Source organism: Bombina bombina, chromosome 3 (assembly GCF_027579735.1).
Source record: "Bombina bombina isolate aBomBom1 chromosome 3, aBomBom1.pri, whole genome shotgun sequence".
Lineage (NCBI taxonomy): Eukaryota > Metazoa > Chordata > Amphibia > Anura > Bombinatoridae > Bombina > Bombina bombina.
Window position 1 is genome coordinate 471,640,712 of NC_069501.1, and position 14,485 is coordinate 471,655,196.

Sequence of the window (14,485 nt, forward strand, 5' to 3'; positions counted from 1 at the left end):
CATCCTTTAAAACCAAGATCAATACTTAAGGATCTACTCGGCACTCATGGCAGTTTTCTACACATGGAAGGACACGCTCCATCTGAGGTGGCCGAATGGGAGTATGTGGGGGACTTCCAGGACGCTGCAACACTAATCCAGACACCTTTCCTAACTCACATCACCAAACCGGAGTTCAAGTATAAAAACACTGGCTTACAGTTGGAGAACTCTTACGAATAATTTAATTATGCAAGGCTCCCGACTCTCTACAAAGAGACATCAGAGATGGTCGGTTGGAGTTATCGCTTGCCGTGGTACTGCCGTCATGACTCATCCCAAAGAGACTCTTATATTACTAATGGGACACCACCTATCCTTAGAGTAAAATCGTGGGGTTAATGTTTATGAATTAACACAATCTGTTATTATTGCCACTCGCCCGATAGTAATGACGCATCTACTAATTAATGATGTTGTGTTCTCATTTTTGCCGTTTTGAACTTGTATCCGGTTTAGTTAACTTAACCTTACTTCATCAATGTTGTATGTTTCACTTAAGCTAGTATATAATATTGATATTTATACACCAGGGGGGAAACAAATCAGGCATAATCTATTGGGTGGTTTTTATTACAATCGGAAATATTATAAAGGCGTTGTCTGGTTTATTCTTCTATGTATAATACATTGCTATCTGCACCTTCGTGTAGAAACAGACATGGAAGAGTTCTCTAGGATAAATTGATTTTGCTGTATCATTTATACTTATATGCTGTCCTAAAATAAGTTAGAGCACGTCACTTATCAATGTTTCACTCTCCCTCTTCTACAACAGTTCAGCGCCATGATGTCTTTCTCCGTGTGGCTTGCGGCCGGAGCCACGGGAGAATATATTATTAGAATAAAACAGAGGACTGGGGACTGTTTAAATGCTGTAAGAGGCTCTGAATCCTATAAATCTAGAAGCTTTACGGGCAATCATAACCTACCTGGGGAATAAGAAATTTATTTCCAACTAGCCTCACAAGCTCACTATGACCAATATATCACTTCTGTACACATGGTGGAATTCCTTCTTGATCCATATATCTAATATTCTCCTGCTTTCATACACCCAACATGACACCCACTAAACAAATACCTACAACCCCCTTAGGGAATTAGACATTTTATTCTTATCTTTCTTACTTGCTACCACTTAGTCACATATTTCAGTATGCCCAAGATAGTAATTATACCTTGTATTTCAGTTGAGGTTCATTTCTGGTGCATTGGCATACCTTCCTCCCCCCTTTCCCATATACTCATCAAGACACATATTCTCAGCACCATTTCTTTACACCTTCTCAAGTTTGTCTTCTTTGCTCCTTCTATATAAAAGAAACATGTATGTACTAGACTAGGCTCTGTATAATTTAATTTAGTTAAGCATTATTAACAAAAAGGTTTGGTTTTGGGCTCTTGAGTATAAGTTACATACTCAATTGTTTGTTTTATGATATCCCCAGATACTTATTTTTACACAAATTAAGGTCCCAAGAGTGGCCTGAACTGATGTTACCAGGGACAAAAATATGAGGATTGAAGCTTAATATGTATAACTAAGTTTTATGTGCACTGTTTGTATTGTTCGCTTCACTTTATGACAATATGTTAAACGTAATGTACAATTCCTCAAAAAAATAAAAAAAATAAAAATGTTATCATTGATGCGTTACAACAGAAATGGCTTACAATCTTATTTCTCCAAGATATTATTTGGAAAACAAAAAAACAATTGTTAACAGTTAAAACCTATGAGGTAAGTGTAGTACATCCAATGCTAGCAACTCTACATTCAAGTCTTCAATCTCAAGCAGGTCCGCTCTGTGGTTGGTTACATCATATAAACAAGAGAACTGAGAGATGCACTCGCTGAGACAGAACAAAAGCTAGAAAAACTTCCGTGCTTGTCCACAAGGCCAGTGCCACTCAGGGCGCAGCCTCTTTTTGCACACCATGCCTTTTCACAGAGAAAAAATATCCTGTAGTATATCAGTCTGATCCTAACCAATGACAGTCCAGCGCCGAAATACCAGGCAATTCTTCTCTGAACAAGACAAAACAACAAACCCCAGACGTACGTTTCGGCCTCCCTTGGGCCGCGTCAGTGAGGTGCAGTTGCATATCTCTAGGAGGAGTCCATATCTGGTTTCCCCCTTTTACTCTTAGGGAGACCTAAGAATACTTTACATAAAAACAAGAGAACTGAGAGACGCACTCACTGAGACAGAACAAAATCTAGAAAAACTTGTCCACAAGGCCAGTGCCACTCAGGGTATGTAAAGTACTCTTTGTTGAATATTGAATTGGCCTTGGCTGTGTACCTTTAAGGTGCTTATCTGTTTTTGTTGGATGAGTGGCGGCAAGAGTCAAGTTTGCTGGTGCCTCTTGTGGCGGAAGGTCTTGAAATCTTTTTCACCTTATGTTAAGAAATAGGGTGGGGTGATGGCCAGGCCAACAAAAAGGGCCTGAAACTCCCTGCAAAGCCCTATTTATATTGCCTTGGGTGGAACATGGGGGTTCCGTTGCAGGGCCTTGACCTCTTACTAACTTGAGTTGACTAGGGACTCAATAGCCATCATCCTCGTTATTTAATAAGTTCAGTTGGTTAAATTATGTTGTGAAGAATAAACATGATTTTTTCTCCAGTCTTGGTCTCCTTGTTTTTATTCTATGTTATAATGTTAGTTTGGTTATAGCACTACACTGTTAGCTCCCTATCTTAAAGGGATATTCCAGCCAAAATTGGAAAACACATGGGAGCATTTTGGTATTGAACAGAAGCAATTTTGTAATATACATGTATTAGCAAGAATGCTTCTAATAAAAGCTATAGCTGTTTCAAAAGTGTATTTAAAGGGCCAGTAAACCTAAAAAATAATGTTATATAATTCTGCACATAGTGTTAGTGTTATGCAATCTAATATTGCCTGTGAATTTTTATAAAAAAGACTGTTTTTCAGACCCGCTCTCTGTGCTCTTCTGACAGACAGAGCACTGAGTGTAATGGCGCGGTCGGGCCGGGCTGTGACTAGACAGCTGGCCAGATGCTCTCTGTAATAAAAACAGACCCGTTCAGAAGAGCACAGAGAGCGGGTCTGAAAAACAGTCTTTTTTATAAAAATTCACAGGCAATATTAGATTGCATAAAGCTAACGCTAATATAATGTTATATAATTCTGCACTATGTGCAGAATTATATAACATAATTTTTTAGGTTTACTGACCCTTTAAGTATGAACCGTGCACCAGCATTTTAAACCCAGCACCTGCTCAGAGAGCCTAAAGTGCTTGTACCATCTGGTAATGACTCAATTTGTTAATTGCTTACATGATACAATCCCCACTGATGATCTGAGCAGCTGCAGTATTTAAAAGGTGGGTGCAGTGACAATATCTAGCTATGCTTCTCATGCACGTGCAGAGAAAAATACTAACACTAAAACAGTGATAACTTTTACTAGGAACATTTTTGCCAATACATGTATATTGCAAATATGTTTCTATTCAAAGATGTAATAAATCTATGTGCATTTAAATTTTGGAATGTCCCTTTAAGTCTCTGCTAATATCAGTAGATATTACAGGCAATTTTTAAGGTGTGCTACACACAATGACTGAGGGGTAAAAGGATACGTTTACATAGGTTTATACCAAACACATCAAATTAACTAGGCTTGTATAGCTATACATACGGAAATATGGGCCAAACATAATACAAATGCATTTAAACATACATGCATAGTAGATATTTCATTGTGAGCAGATGAATATGCATTTTTTATAGTCTCATACTTGGCTTTGCATACTAATATATGCTATACACACACACTAAAACATGCTAAACATACACTCACATATACACAAGCACTAACATACATGTGCACACAAATTCGCAAACACAAACATACAAGCACAAGCACACACAAACAGATACTCACACATTTACACGCCCACATTGATGCATGCCATTGCTCTCTGCAAACACAGAATACTGTAACAGATTTGCATACTATTAATCTTTGCCCAGGTGTGTCTGCTCCTGCTCCGTTATATTAACTGCCTAACAACGTAGCGCCGTCAGCTGTCATATCTGGAGAGTGACACATGCAGACCAGAGACGTTCAGGAGAATTCAGTCAAGCCCTGTGTAAAACTGGTCACAGCTTTAAACTACAGCCATCATAGTAAAGCCAGTGGCAAAGACAAATACTTCTTGCACCATGCCTAGTACAAAGGAAGGTCAGTAGTGACATTTCTCTAATATAGAGTTGTTATGATTTATTTGTGTTACTTATATAAATGACTGTGGCTGAGGTTTTTCTTCTGTTAGATACACCAATATGGTAAAAGTTTAATGTGCCCTCGGAGCTGTCAGTGGAACAGCTTAAATTACATTTTTGTAACTGGAGTAATGAAATGGGGTCAGAGTGTGTATTATGTGGATCAGTGATGCATGAGCATGGCCATAGCAGACCTGGGTGAATGCAAAACCTGTAATCTGACAGATGAGCAGGTCCCACTGAGTCAACAAGACAAGTTAATAAACAGATGCTAGATTTTGAGAAGCCTGAAAGACAAAATTGTGAAGACATATTAGATTATCAGATGGTTTAATTAAACTGCTTTTAAATAATCAGAAAGGACTCATTCAGATGGAAAAATCAATCATTAATATAAGATGACTATAGTTTGGAGTAAATTTATACAGGTGGACAAGTTCTCAAGCAGAGAACCTGACTGTCCAAAATCACATTACTTGGCAAAGTTTAAAATTGTACAAGAGCTATCTTGTGCTATCCCACCCCCTGCTCTCGAGCAACCACTTTTGCAAGACCAGGTCCTGTTAATCACCCCAAACTCACTTATTCGGGCGATTTATCTCCCACCTCTGAAGTGGCATAGAGGATATGCAGGAATTTGCCCCTTAATCTCACTCCCAGAGTTACAAAAGAGGCCTCACACTTTCCAGGTGAGGGGATTTGTGGGATTATGCCCCACTGGCTTTTTGTGGTTTTGGCCACTGTAGAAGAGAAGTGTCATGTGTGACTGGGGCGTTTCTTGAGCAGGGCGCTTTTACAGCAAATAAATGTTATAATCCCTCAAAAAGATAAGTGAGCCAGATTCAAGATCTAAACCTCTCACTCAGGCTAGATGATTTAAGAAGTCTTGTCAGTACAGTGAAGTCCCTTATATAATTTTAGAAAGACAAATTTAACCTGTGAAATTGCGATTCCTATATTAAAATATAAGGTCTAAAAAAATCCCACATTTTGTGTGATTTCTCTCTATGTCGGCGAGTTTTTGATCATTAGGCCCCAGATCTCAGGTGTGCCTTGTGAAATAAATGAAGAACAAAATCCCACTGGAAATTAAATAAGTTACTTAGGGGTGTTTAGTATTTTCAGAAGAAGGAGAGAATAATTTTTGATTAGGATATGAATGTGTATTTGCATCACATATTTTGGGCTTGATTTATCAAATGTTGAATTGACATGATTTGCTATATTCAATCATGTCTGCTGGACATCACCAGAAATGCTTGTGCAATGCCGCCTCCTGCTCACTGGTGGCCAATCAGCTGCTAGCAGAGGCTGTCAATCATCTCCATCGTATCGGGATGAATTCAGTCCGCCAGGTTAAGGAGCAGCGGTCTTATGACCGTTGCTCCTTAACTTTCGTTTCACATGAGCCTGAACTGATGGGCCTCGGAAGCAACCGCTGCTTGATAAATGGAGCCATTTATATTTAATCTCACCAAGGCTGTGTATATTATTTAAAAAAAAACTAACACTATTTTCCTTTCAATAGTACTCACAAATAAAATATAAATCGGCATGGTAAAGTAAATAAAACTTGCATTTTGATTGCAAACTTTATTCCAATTAATGTTATCAGACGTTAAAACAAAAAAAGGAATAGGGTGGCACTCATGAGAAGTGAAATCATTTTATGATACAGATTAATATTTTATTTGTAGGTAGCAAAATATATTTAAGTAGTACACACACAGCCTTTCTTGTACAAAATATCTCTTACAGTACTGGTGAAGTGGTAGGAGTCACCGTGGTTTCGAATTTTCTTGTAGGTCAACGAAAAAGTAGAAAAACTCTGCTCACCGTGCTATAGTTGACTAACATTTTTATGGGACTTTCAAAAAAGAAATAAGAGGCAAATATATAGTTTACCTACATTAACCCTTTAAGAGTGCATGATGACACGTGGTTATCATCCGCACAATGTATTTATCGATGATGACGTCCCCTTGTCGTCATCTGGGGGGTGTTTTTGGAGCTCACTTACACCTAATCCCTCGGAGGTCTAGGGTTCTGGCATCACCCGGAGCAAGCTGGAAGTGTTGGGAAGGAGAAGAGGGCTTAAGGTAGTTGGATGGAGGGGTTTGTGTTCACTGTGGTTATAGTAATCACCTGGCATGAAAAAATTTGCATTTATTTGCATAAAGGCTCAAAAAACAAGCCTCGGAAACAAGAGTGAGTTATGTAAAGTGTATAAGAACCATTTGTTTCTATGGCAGCAGTGATTTTCATTTATTGGAGGGTTAAGGGTATAATTAATGTCCATTAGTTTCTATGGGACTAAGTCCAAAATTGGCAGGTCCTGTAAGATTACACCACATATCTAAATTAATCTAACAGTTACCTGTGATGTCTGGTTATAGTTGCCAGGGCTGGGAGTATTATTCAATCTAGCACAAATAATGAGATGGAGCTATTGCCAAACTTTGCAGGTTTCCTGACAGGAAGCAGGTTTTTATTGAACAAAAAAAACAATGCAACACACATAAAAGGCCTTTTTACCATACTAATGTAGTAACAGTCATTATTAATATTCTGTTCTAGCCCAGAGCACAGAGTAGACATCTTTAATCTGGAGAATACATTAAAACACCCACAGATTTCCCCTTCGTGCTAAGAGCCCCTCACACTGTTGCTTGCAGAAGGGGAGGAGACTTTTGTAAAAACTGTAAGCAGTTCCCCAACCACACATAGAAATACATACACAGTCACACTCACACAATCATACACACACAGCCGCCTCCTCCTCTTCTGCTGCTGTCATATTGCTACATCACTATGCACTGCACGAACTGATATTAAACACACTCACACAGAGACACACACATGAGGCTTTAAGGCACTGCTCTCAATCTCTGCAGCTCTTTTTATATATATAGAGATGCTCAAATGCAAACACACATATATATAGCCAAATACACAAACATACTCAATTGCACACAGATATATAGCCACATACACAGAGATACATAGTTACAGACATTCTACAGCTCTCTGGCAAATTTAATTTGCTCTGTAATTATAAATAGAGGCACAGATCTCTACAGGCACCATGTCAGGAACCAAATCCCCTTTTAAAAAAAGAGCCAGTCTGCAGGCTCCAACCTCAGCAGGTGAGTGAAAATGAGGGGGTGGGGGGTGAGGAGGTGTTTGAAGGCTGAAATAGGGTAAAGGAAAATAAAAGGTTTAAAAAAAGTAGAGAATAATTTGGAGATGGAGAAAGAGGGACAAGGAGAAAGAGAATTAAGTGTACAGGAGTGAAAAGAAAAATCAAAATGGGGTTAAAGAGAAAAGTGTCTGGGGAAGAATGTGTATATGTGGAGGGACATGGGAGGAAGAAGACTATGTCTGTCTTTCTATATCTCTGTCTCATGAGAGAGTAAATGCCAGTGCTACAGTAGTACAGAAGTAATTGTTTCCCTAGTAAATCAGATGCACTTTGCTCACGCTATCAGTAACAGAGTGCTGTTCCTGTTAACCCTCTCAGCAAGATGGCTGCGTCAGCTCAGCAGCCACTCTGCACGAGTGTTGCTCAGACAGCCTTTCTTTTTCTTTGCAGGCCCTCCTGGCAGAGCCACTGACCTTTTAAATAATTTATAAAAAGGTTCAGCCTACAGCAGACTGATATTTTAAAACAGGACAGAATGTGGCGGAGTGAAAAAGGGGAGGAAAAAATGAGAGATGTACTGCATTGCTTAAGAGGAATTGATACTGGGAGTTGTTGTTGCCCAGAAGTCACACAGATATTTGCACAATGTGTCGCCTGTGTCAGATTCAAAAGTAGACGGGGGTGTCAGGAATCAGATAAAAAGGACAGTAACTGACAAGGTGGAAAAAAGTGGGCAGTGTACTGGTAGAGCGATGATGTAGCATCAAGGAGGGGGTAATGGGTGAGAAAATATGTGGACATCGAGCAACAACAAGACTTAGAGGGTGCAGTGACAGAGAATATAAAAATTACACAACAACGAATGGAGGGGGGAGGGGGGATATCAGTTTAGCTGAAGAGGAGGTGAATGTAACAGGTGGTTCTAACATCGGTGAAGCAAGATAATGAGAAGAAACAGCTTATGTTGTGACAGACCATATATTTAGTTTAGCTCTGTCATTTGCTTATAACATGAATACTTATAAAATAACATGACAAATTATAAAATTAATATCTTAGCTTCCAAGTGTTTTTCCCCCCACACATAAACCCTTATCATATAATGGAAAGAGTTTGTTAGCTGAATGAGAAATTATATTTTTGATTTTTGTAATATAATTATGCAGGCATTACACCTAATAACCGTGATTTCTGGTAAACATTCTTCCTTCATGCTGCTATTATGTTGTCCAGCACTGATATTTTTAAGCCAGCCACCCATTTCTTCACTGTTGATACTGCACCCAGCAGTTTTTAGCATCCTTTTTTTATTTATACGTGCACTTATTGCAGACATCCCAACTCTCCCTGATGTTCAGGGAGTCTCCCTGATTGTAATAGCGGTAGGGATGGGCGAATGTGTTTATATTCGAATTCGAATGTTAGAACAAATGTTATTGTAGAAATTCGATTTACACAATAGAATGTTGATAAGAACGAATATTCTTAAAAATTCGATTTTCGAATGTTATTCACAGTTTTCGATTGTCACATTCGAATTCGAATATTACATTTATAAAACACAGTATTAGACTAGAAATACTATTTCAAATTCGAATGTGACATTCGAATTCGAATGTCACCTTCAAATTCTAATATTACATTTAAAACACAGTACTAGACTAGAAATACTATTTCAAATTCGAATGTGACATTCGAATTCGAATGTAGCATTCAAATTCGATTATTACATTTATTAAACACGGTTGTAGACTAGAAATACTATTTCGAATTTGAATGTCACATTCAAATTCGAATATTACATTTCGAAATTGAATGAATACATAGCTAAACATTCTATTATTCGAGCGAATATTTTCAAATTTTATTGAAAAATTCGAAAACGAAAATTCAAAAATAGAATGTTAGAATGTTATATAAACATTCGAAATTCGATTTGAACGAATGTATCAAAATTCGTTTTAAATTTCGAATTTTTAGAAACATTCGCCCATCCCTACGCCGGCTCCCTGATGCCAGCAAATGGAGTGCAATCTCCCTGAAACTCCAAGTACCATGATCCAAAGTGGCCCAAAGCCGGAAAAGTGTTTCTTTAAGGAATGCCTTTAGTTGCTGGGACGTTATAGAATCATTAAAGCGTGCATCAGTAACCAAAAAGCCCCCACTGATTTTAATAAAATAAAACACAAATACTACCTTATTTACTGCACGTAATTAAACTTTGTATTTTAAAATATTTAAGCATTCAACAAGCGTACGATCACTGGAAAATAAGTTTGTTGTATGTGGTTGTGCAATAAAGTTACTTTTTTAATGTTACTTTAGTGGGAAGCTACTTTAATGATAAGTCACTATCTTATTTAGAGTTTCAAGGTGTCCAATATATAACTGGGGTGGGGGGTGACGGCGCAGTAGCGGGAGAAGCCACCTCCCTGAAATTAGTTTTTGCAGGTTGGGATGTCTGTTATTGTATCCCCATGCCTAACCCAAACATCATTGGATCCCAAATTTTAATGCAGTAACATTTTAAATACAGCAAGTGATAAAATCAAAACATATAAATTTGCAGGGCAATGTAATTTGTTTAGAAAGATGTGTCAAAATGGTGATCATTTAAAACAGTGTTTCTCAACCGCGGTCTTCAAGTACCCCTAACAGGTCAGATTTTCATTATAGCTGAACTACAGCACAGGTGAAATAATCAGGTGATGTGTGAGAGCAGGTTAGTTACCATGGTGTTACTGATCAGCTGATTATTCACCTTTGCTCTAGTTCAGCTATAATGAAAACCTGGCCTGTTGGGGGTACTTGAGGAACGTGGTTGAGAAACACTGATTTAAAATACTGACGTTACCTTAGACCTTTGTGGCATATACTTAATCCCAGCACAGACTCTAAATTGTACCCTAAGGGGCCTATATATCATTGAGCGCACTGACAGGGTTTACATTTAGTGAACCTGCCCACCCGAGATTGCATTCAATCCCCATATTTATCAATGCATGAGCATCGGTTCATGTAATGCTGCCCCCTGCACTTGTGCAACCAATTGCACGAGAGCAGGACTTGTCTTTTACCACAGTAGGATCAGTGAGTGAGGGTTTAGGAAACAGTGGTTTAAACTGCTTCGCAAATATCAGTTGCAAGCTCAAATGAGCGAGTCTGCAAGTAATAGGGGCATTTGCCACTTGATAAATTGACCTATATACGTGACAACATTCTAAATGGTTGCTGTCCACTAAATTGCTTTTTAATGCTAACAACATTCTAAATGTGCAACATTATGCCAAGAACACAAAAGTTGTGCTTTTGTCATTCCAAACATTCTAAAGAGACAGTCTAATGAATACCATTTTTGCATTATTGACCCTAGATAGATTTTATGAGAGATGTTTATCTCTCACAATGGGGTTGAACACATAGGTAAAGTCACACTCAGGATCTTCATGCATTGTGGCTCCTGAGCAGAATATGGCCAGTGATTGGTGGGTGTCACAACTACGGCACCTGCCAAAACTACCAAGCAGGAGTTTACCTATTTGTTATCTAGGGTCAATTATGAAAAAATGTCATGGTCTAATGAATGGATTTCAATCTGTTATTACATTAGCTGCAGCCCCTGAGGAGAACATGACCTGGGATTGGTTAATGGTGCAACTGCAACTCCTGATTGTCTCACCACCCATGTTCTGCTCAGGAGTAGCAATGTTTGTACTCCCAAGCGGGACTGACTTTGTGGGGTTAAACACCTTGCACTACATTACAACTGAAAAGTGATTAATATTCTACTCCCCCCCTCACTCACATATACACTCATGTGCACACACAGACATACATACACACACATCTATCTATTGCTACAATACAATATATATATATATATATATATATATAAAGAGGATAGCGCACTCCCGCTCGCCAAAGTATTAGGACCCGGGTGCATAAACAGTCAAATAGAGCAATATACAATATGCACTATCTGGATTTATAACACAGCACTCTTTATTATGTTGTGTGACGTTTCGGGGCATTCACCCCTTCCTCAGACTTGAGGTAGGGGTGAATTCCCCCAAAACGTCACAACATAATAAAGAGTGCTGTGAGGAAGGGCTGAATTCCCCCGAAACGTCACAACATAATAAAGAGTGCTGTGTTATAAATCCAGAGAGTGCATATTGTATATATTCTCTCTCTCTCTCTCTCTCTCTCTCTCTCTCTCTCTCTCTCTCTCTCTCAGTATATATATAAACAACACTTTCCCATACACAATACTAAGGGATTAAAACCAACAGAACTAGCTGAATAAAAGAAAGGTTCAGAGCTACCTCTAAACTGTAAGCTTTATAGGCAGTCCCTTAATATACCCCCTAGAATGTAAGCTCTTTGGGCAAAATCTCCCATTATATACCTGTATAATACTTCTAAAATAACTGTAAGATTCTTACAAGTATAGCTACAAAAAAAGTGCTGCCCCCTCCCAATCTGCCGCCCTAGGCAAGTGCCTTGTTTGCCTAGGCCATAATATGCCCCTGTTGCATGGTATTTTTACTTTTTTGTCAACTTGTACAAACAATAACACACAATCTGGTATTACAGCAATTATTATAACCAATGCATCTCAACGTGGCCAAAAGTTGAGCACACCCTATACTTTTAATGTTTCACTCAGGGAGTTTGTATTATAAGTGGTGAGTTAAGTGTTGCGGCCTCGCTATTTCTTTCTGAGACCTGAAGTAAACCATTACAGGTATATGAAATCCAAACATTTTCTTTTGTGATTCAGACAGAACACACCATTTAAAAAAAAAAAGTTTCCAATTTACTTCTATTATCAAATTTGCGTTCTTCCCATGGTATTCTGTGTTGAAGAGATACCTATGTTGGCATCTGGAGCACTAAATGGCAGGAAATAGTGCTGCCATCTAGTGCTCTTGGAAATGTATAACATTCTTGCAAAACTGCTTCCATATAGTGCTCCAGAAATGTGCCGGCACCTAAGCTTACGTCATTGCTTTGAAAAGAAAAAAAGATAACAAGAAAATGAAGAAAAATTAAAAATAGAAGTAAATTAGAAAGTTTTTTTTTTAAATTGGATACTCTATCTCATTGGTTTTCCAACCTGTCCTCAGACCTCCCTAACAGGCCAGATTTTGAGGATATCTGAACTGGAGCACAGGTGAAATAATCAGCTGATTAGTAAACTGTTATTTTACCTGCTCACATCCAATGTAATACAGAAAACCTGGCCTGGGGAGTCCAGAGGACAGGTTTGAAAATCATTGCTCTATCTAAATCATGAAAGAAAAATTGGGGATTTCATATCCCTTTAACTTTAACGTATAAGAAAACACATACGCTAACCTTAATAGTTATGAAACAGAGGTTTATTTATACAAAAAGTGTCAAAGGTATGTGTGTGTGTAAAAGTGTTAGCATAAAAGCAATGAAGAATTGCACTACTTGTGTGGATTTGTTGTCACCACTGGCTTAGAGCTCATGCAATAAGAATATATAACATGAATTTTACTGTGTACCGCCCAAAGAAGTCTATTATGTGACGAAGTTAGTGTACCCGGGCTCAGTAGCGGACCTACTCAACAGAGGGCCCTGGTGCAAGAATTTTCTGGGGCCCCCCAAAGGTAAAAATAGATAGGTAACTCAGTAGAAAGCACTGTATAATGATTTTGAGGATAGATAGACAAACAGATAGATCGATAAACAGATGGACCTACAACCTGCACTAATAAAAGGCTCCCCTGCATTAGGATTGTAAACATCCTGCACTATGTATAGACTGGCTATTATGGCCTCCTCCAGCTCCTGGGCCCTGGTGCGACAGCACCTGCTGCACCAATGGTAGTTCCGCCCCTGCCCGTGCTATCAGAAATGCAGATGTTAGCTTGCACTAGACTATTGCTTGGGCAATAAAAATTTGCTTTGGACTAATATAAGCGCAAATGTTTTCTAAGTTCAGTAATGTCCAATAAAGGGCTAGATTACAAGTGGAGCGTTAATTAAACGCACGCCCGCAAATGGACAAATTTGTGCGATAAATAACCAGCCATTACAAGTGGCTGGTAACTTATTGCTACCGCAAGCTCATGGTAGAAATTAGCGCTCAAAAAATTTACCAGAGGTCAGACCTCTAGTTAATTTTTTAAATGTTCTCCAGTTGTCCCCAAAAAAATGTGTGAGGTTTGTTTTATAAAATAAAAAATTGTAGCTTTTTTTCCTTTTTTTTTTTTTTAAACTGCATGAAGCACATTTTGGGGGCTAAAGTTGGCAGGTGTGGGGTGTTTGAAATACACAAGAAATTACAAGATATTTCTGTTGTGCGACTATAGAATAACATATCAGCCAAGTTGTAACATCATTTTACTGCAATTAGTTTTCAATAGGCAAACAATAGGCAACCCATTATTTAACGTATTTGGAGCAGCCAATCTGGGCTTTAGTCTGTAGACAACAAGGCTAGTCACTGTCATAAAGTTAGTATAAATTGCATTGTTTTACAGTTCTTATCTGATAAAGCCAATTAGGGATATATGTAGCAGAGTTAGCCTCGATGAGTAGGCAGGGTGCATTTCAAGTTCTGAAAATTAGAAATGGTTAATTTGTCAGAGCTAAATTACATAATATTAATAAAAACATATTACAAAGTTGTTTTATTACACATAACCAAATATTTTTCATAAAAATCCCTTTAAGGAAAAATGACAACTTTTATCACATGCAGAAAGTATGTATATTTTCCATTTTCTTTTCAATGATGCTGTAGAAACGTAGAAATTATACTAGGAGTTGCCTTCCAGAAATCACACAGACCTTTGAACAGTTTGTTATCTATAGAGAAGCAAAGCAGGTTTATTTATAGTGTCAGTGTAAAGGGACAGCGGTTGACAGGGAGAGGGGAATTATAGATACAGCGGAGGAGGACAGCTGAGAAGGATGTAACCAGAGGCAGGAGAGGCGCAAAGAGATAATGTGGAGATAGTAATATAGAAGAAAGCTGAGGGGGCAGAGAGAGAGAGTGGAGA

The 14,485-nt window shown here is 38.3% G+C and overlaps 1 protein-coding gene across 1 annotated transcript in view; it reads left to right on the forward strand.

Moving 5' to 3' along the window:
• Positions 1 to 7,038: 7,038 nt before the first annotated feature.
• Positions 7,039 to 14,485, forward strand: part of AMPD2 (adenosine monophosphate deaminase 2) — a 195,195-nt gene continuing 187,748 nt past the window's right edge. The window contains exon 1 of the mRNA XM_053706770.1: positions 7,039 to 7,452. Coding sequence (XP_053562745.1) covers positions 7,392 to 7,452 — 61 coding nt within the window. The 5' untranslated portion in view covers positions 7,039 to 7,391. The remainder of the gene's footprint in view (positions 7,453 to 14,485) is intronic.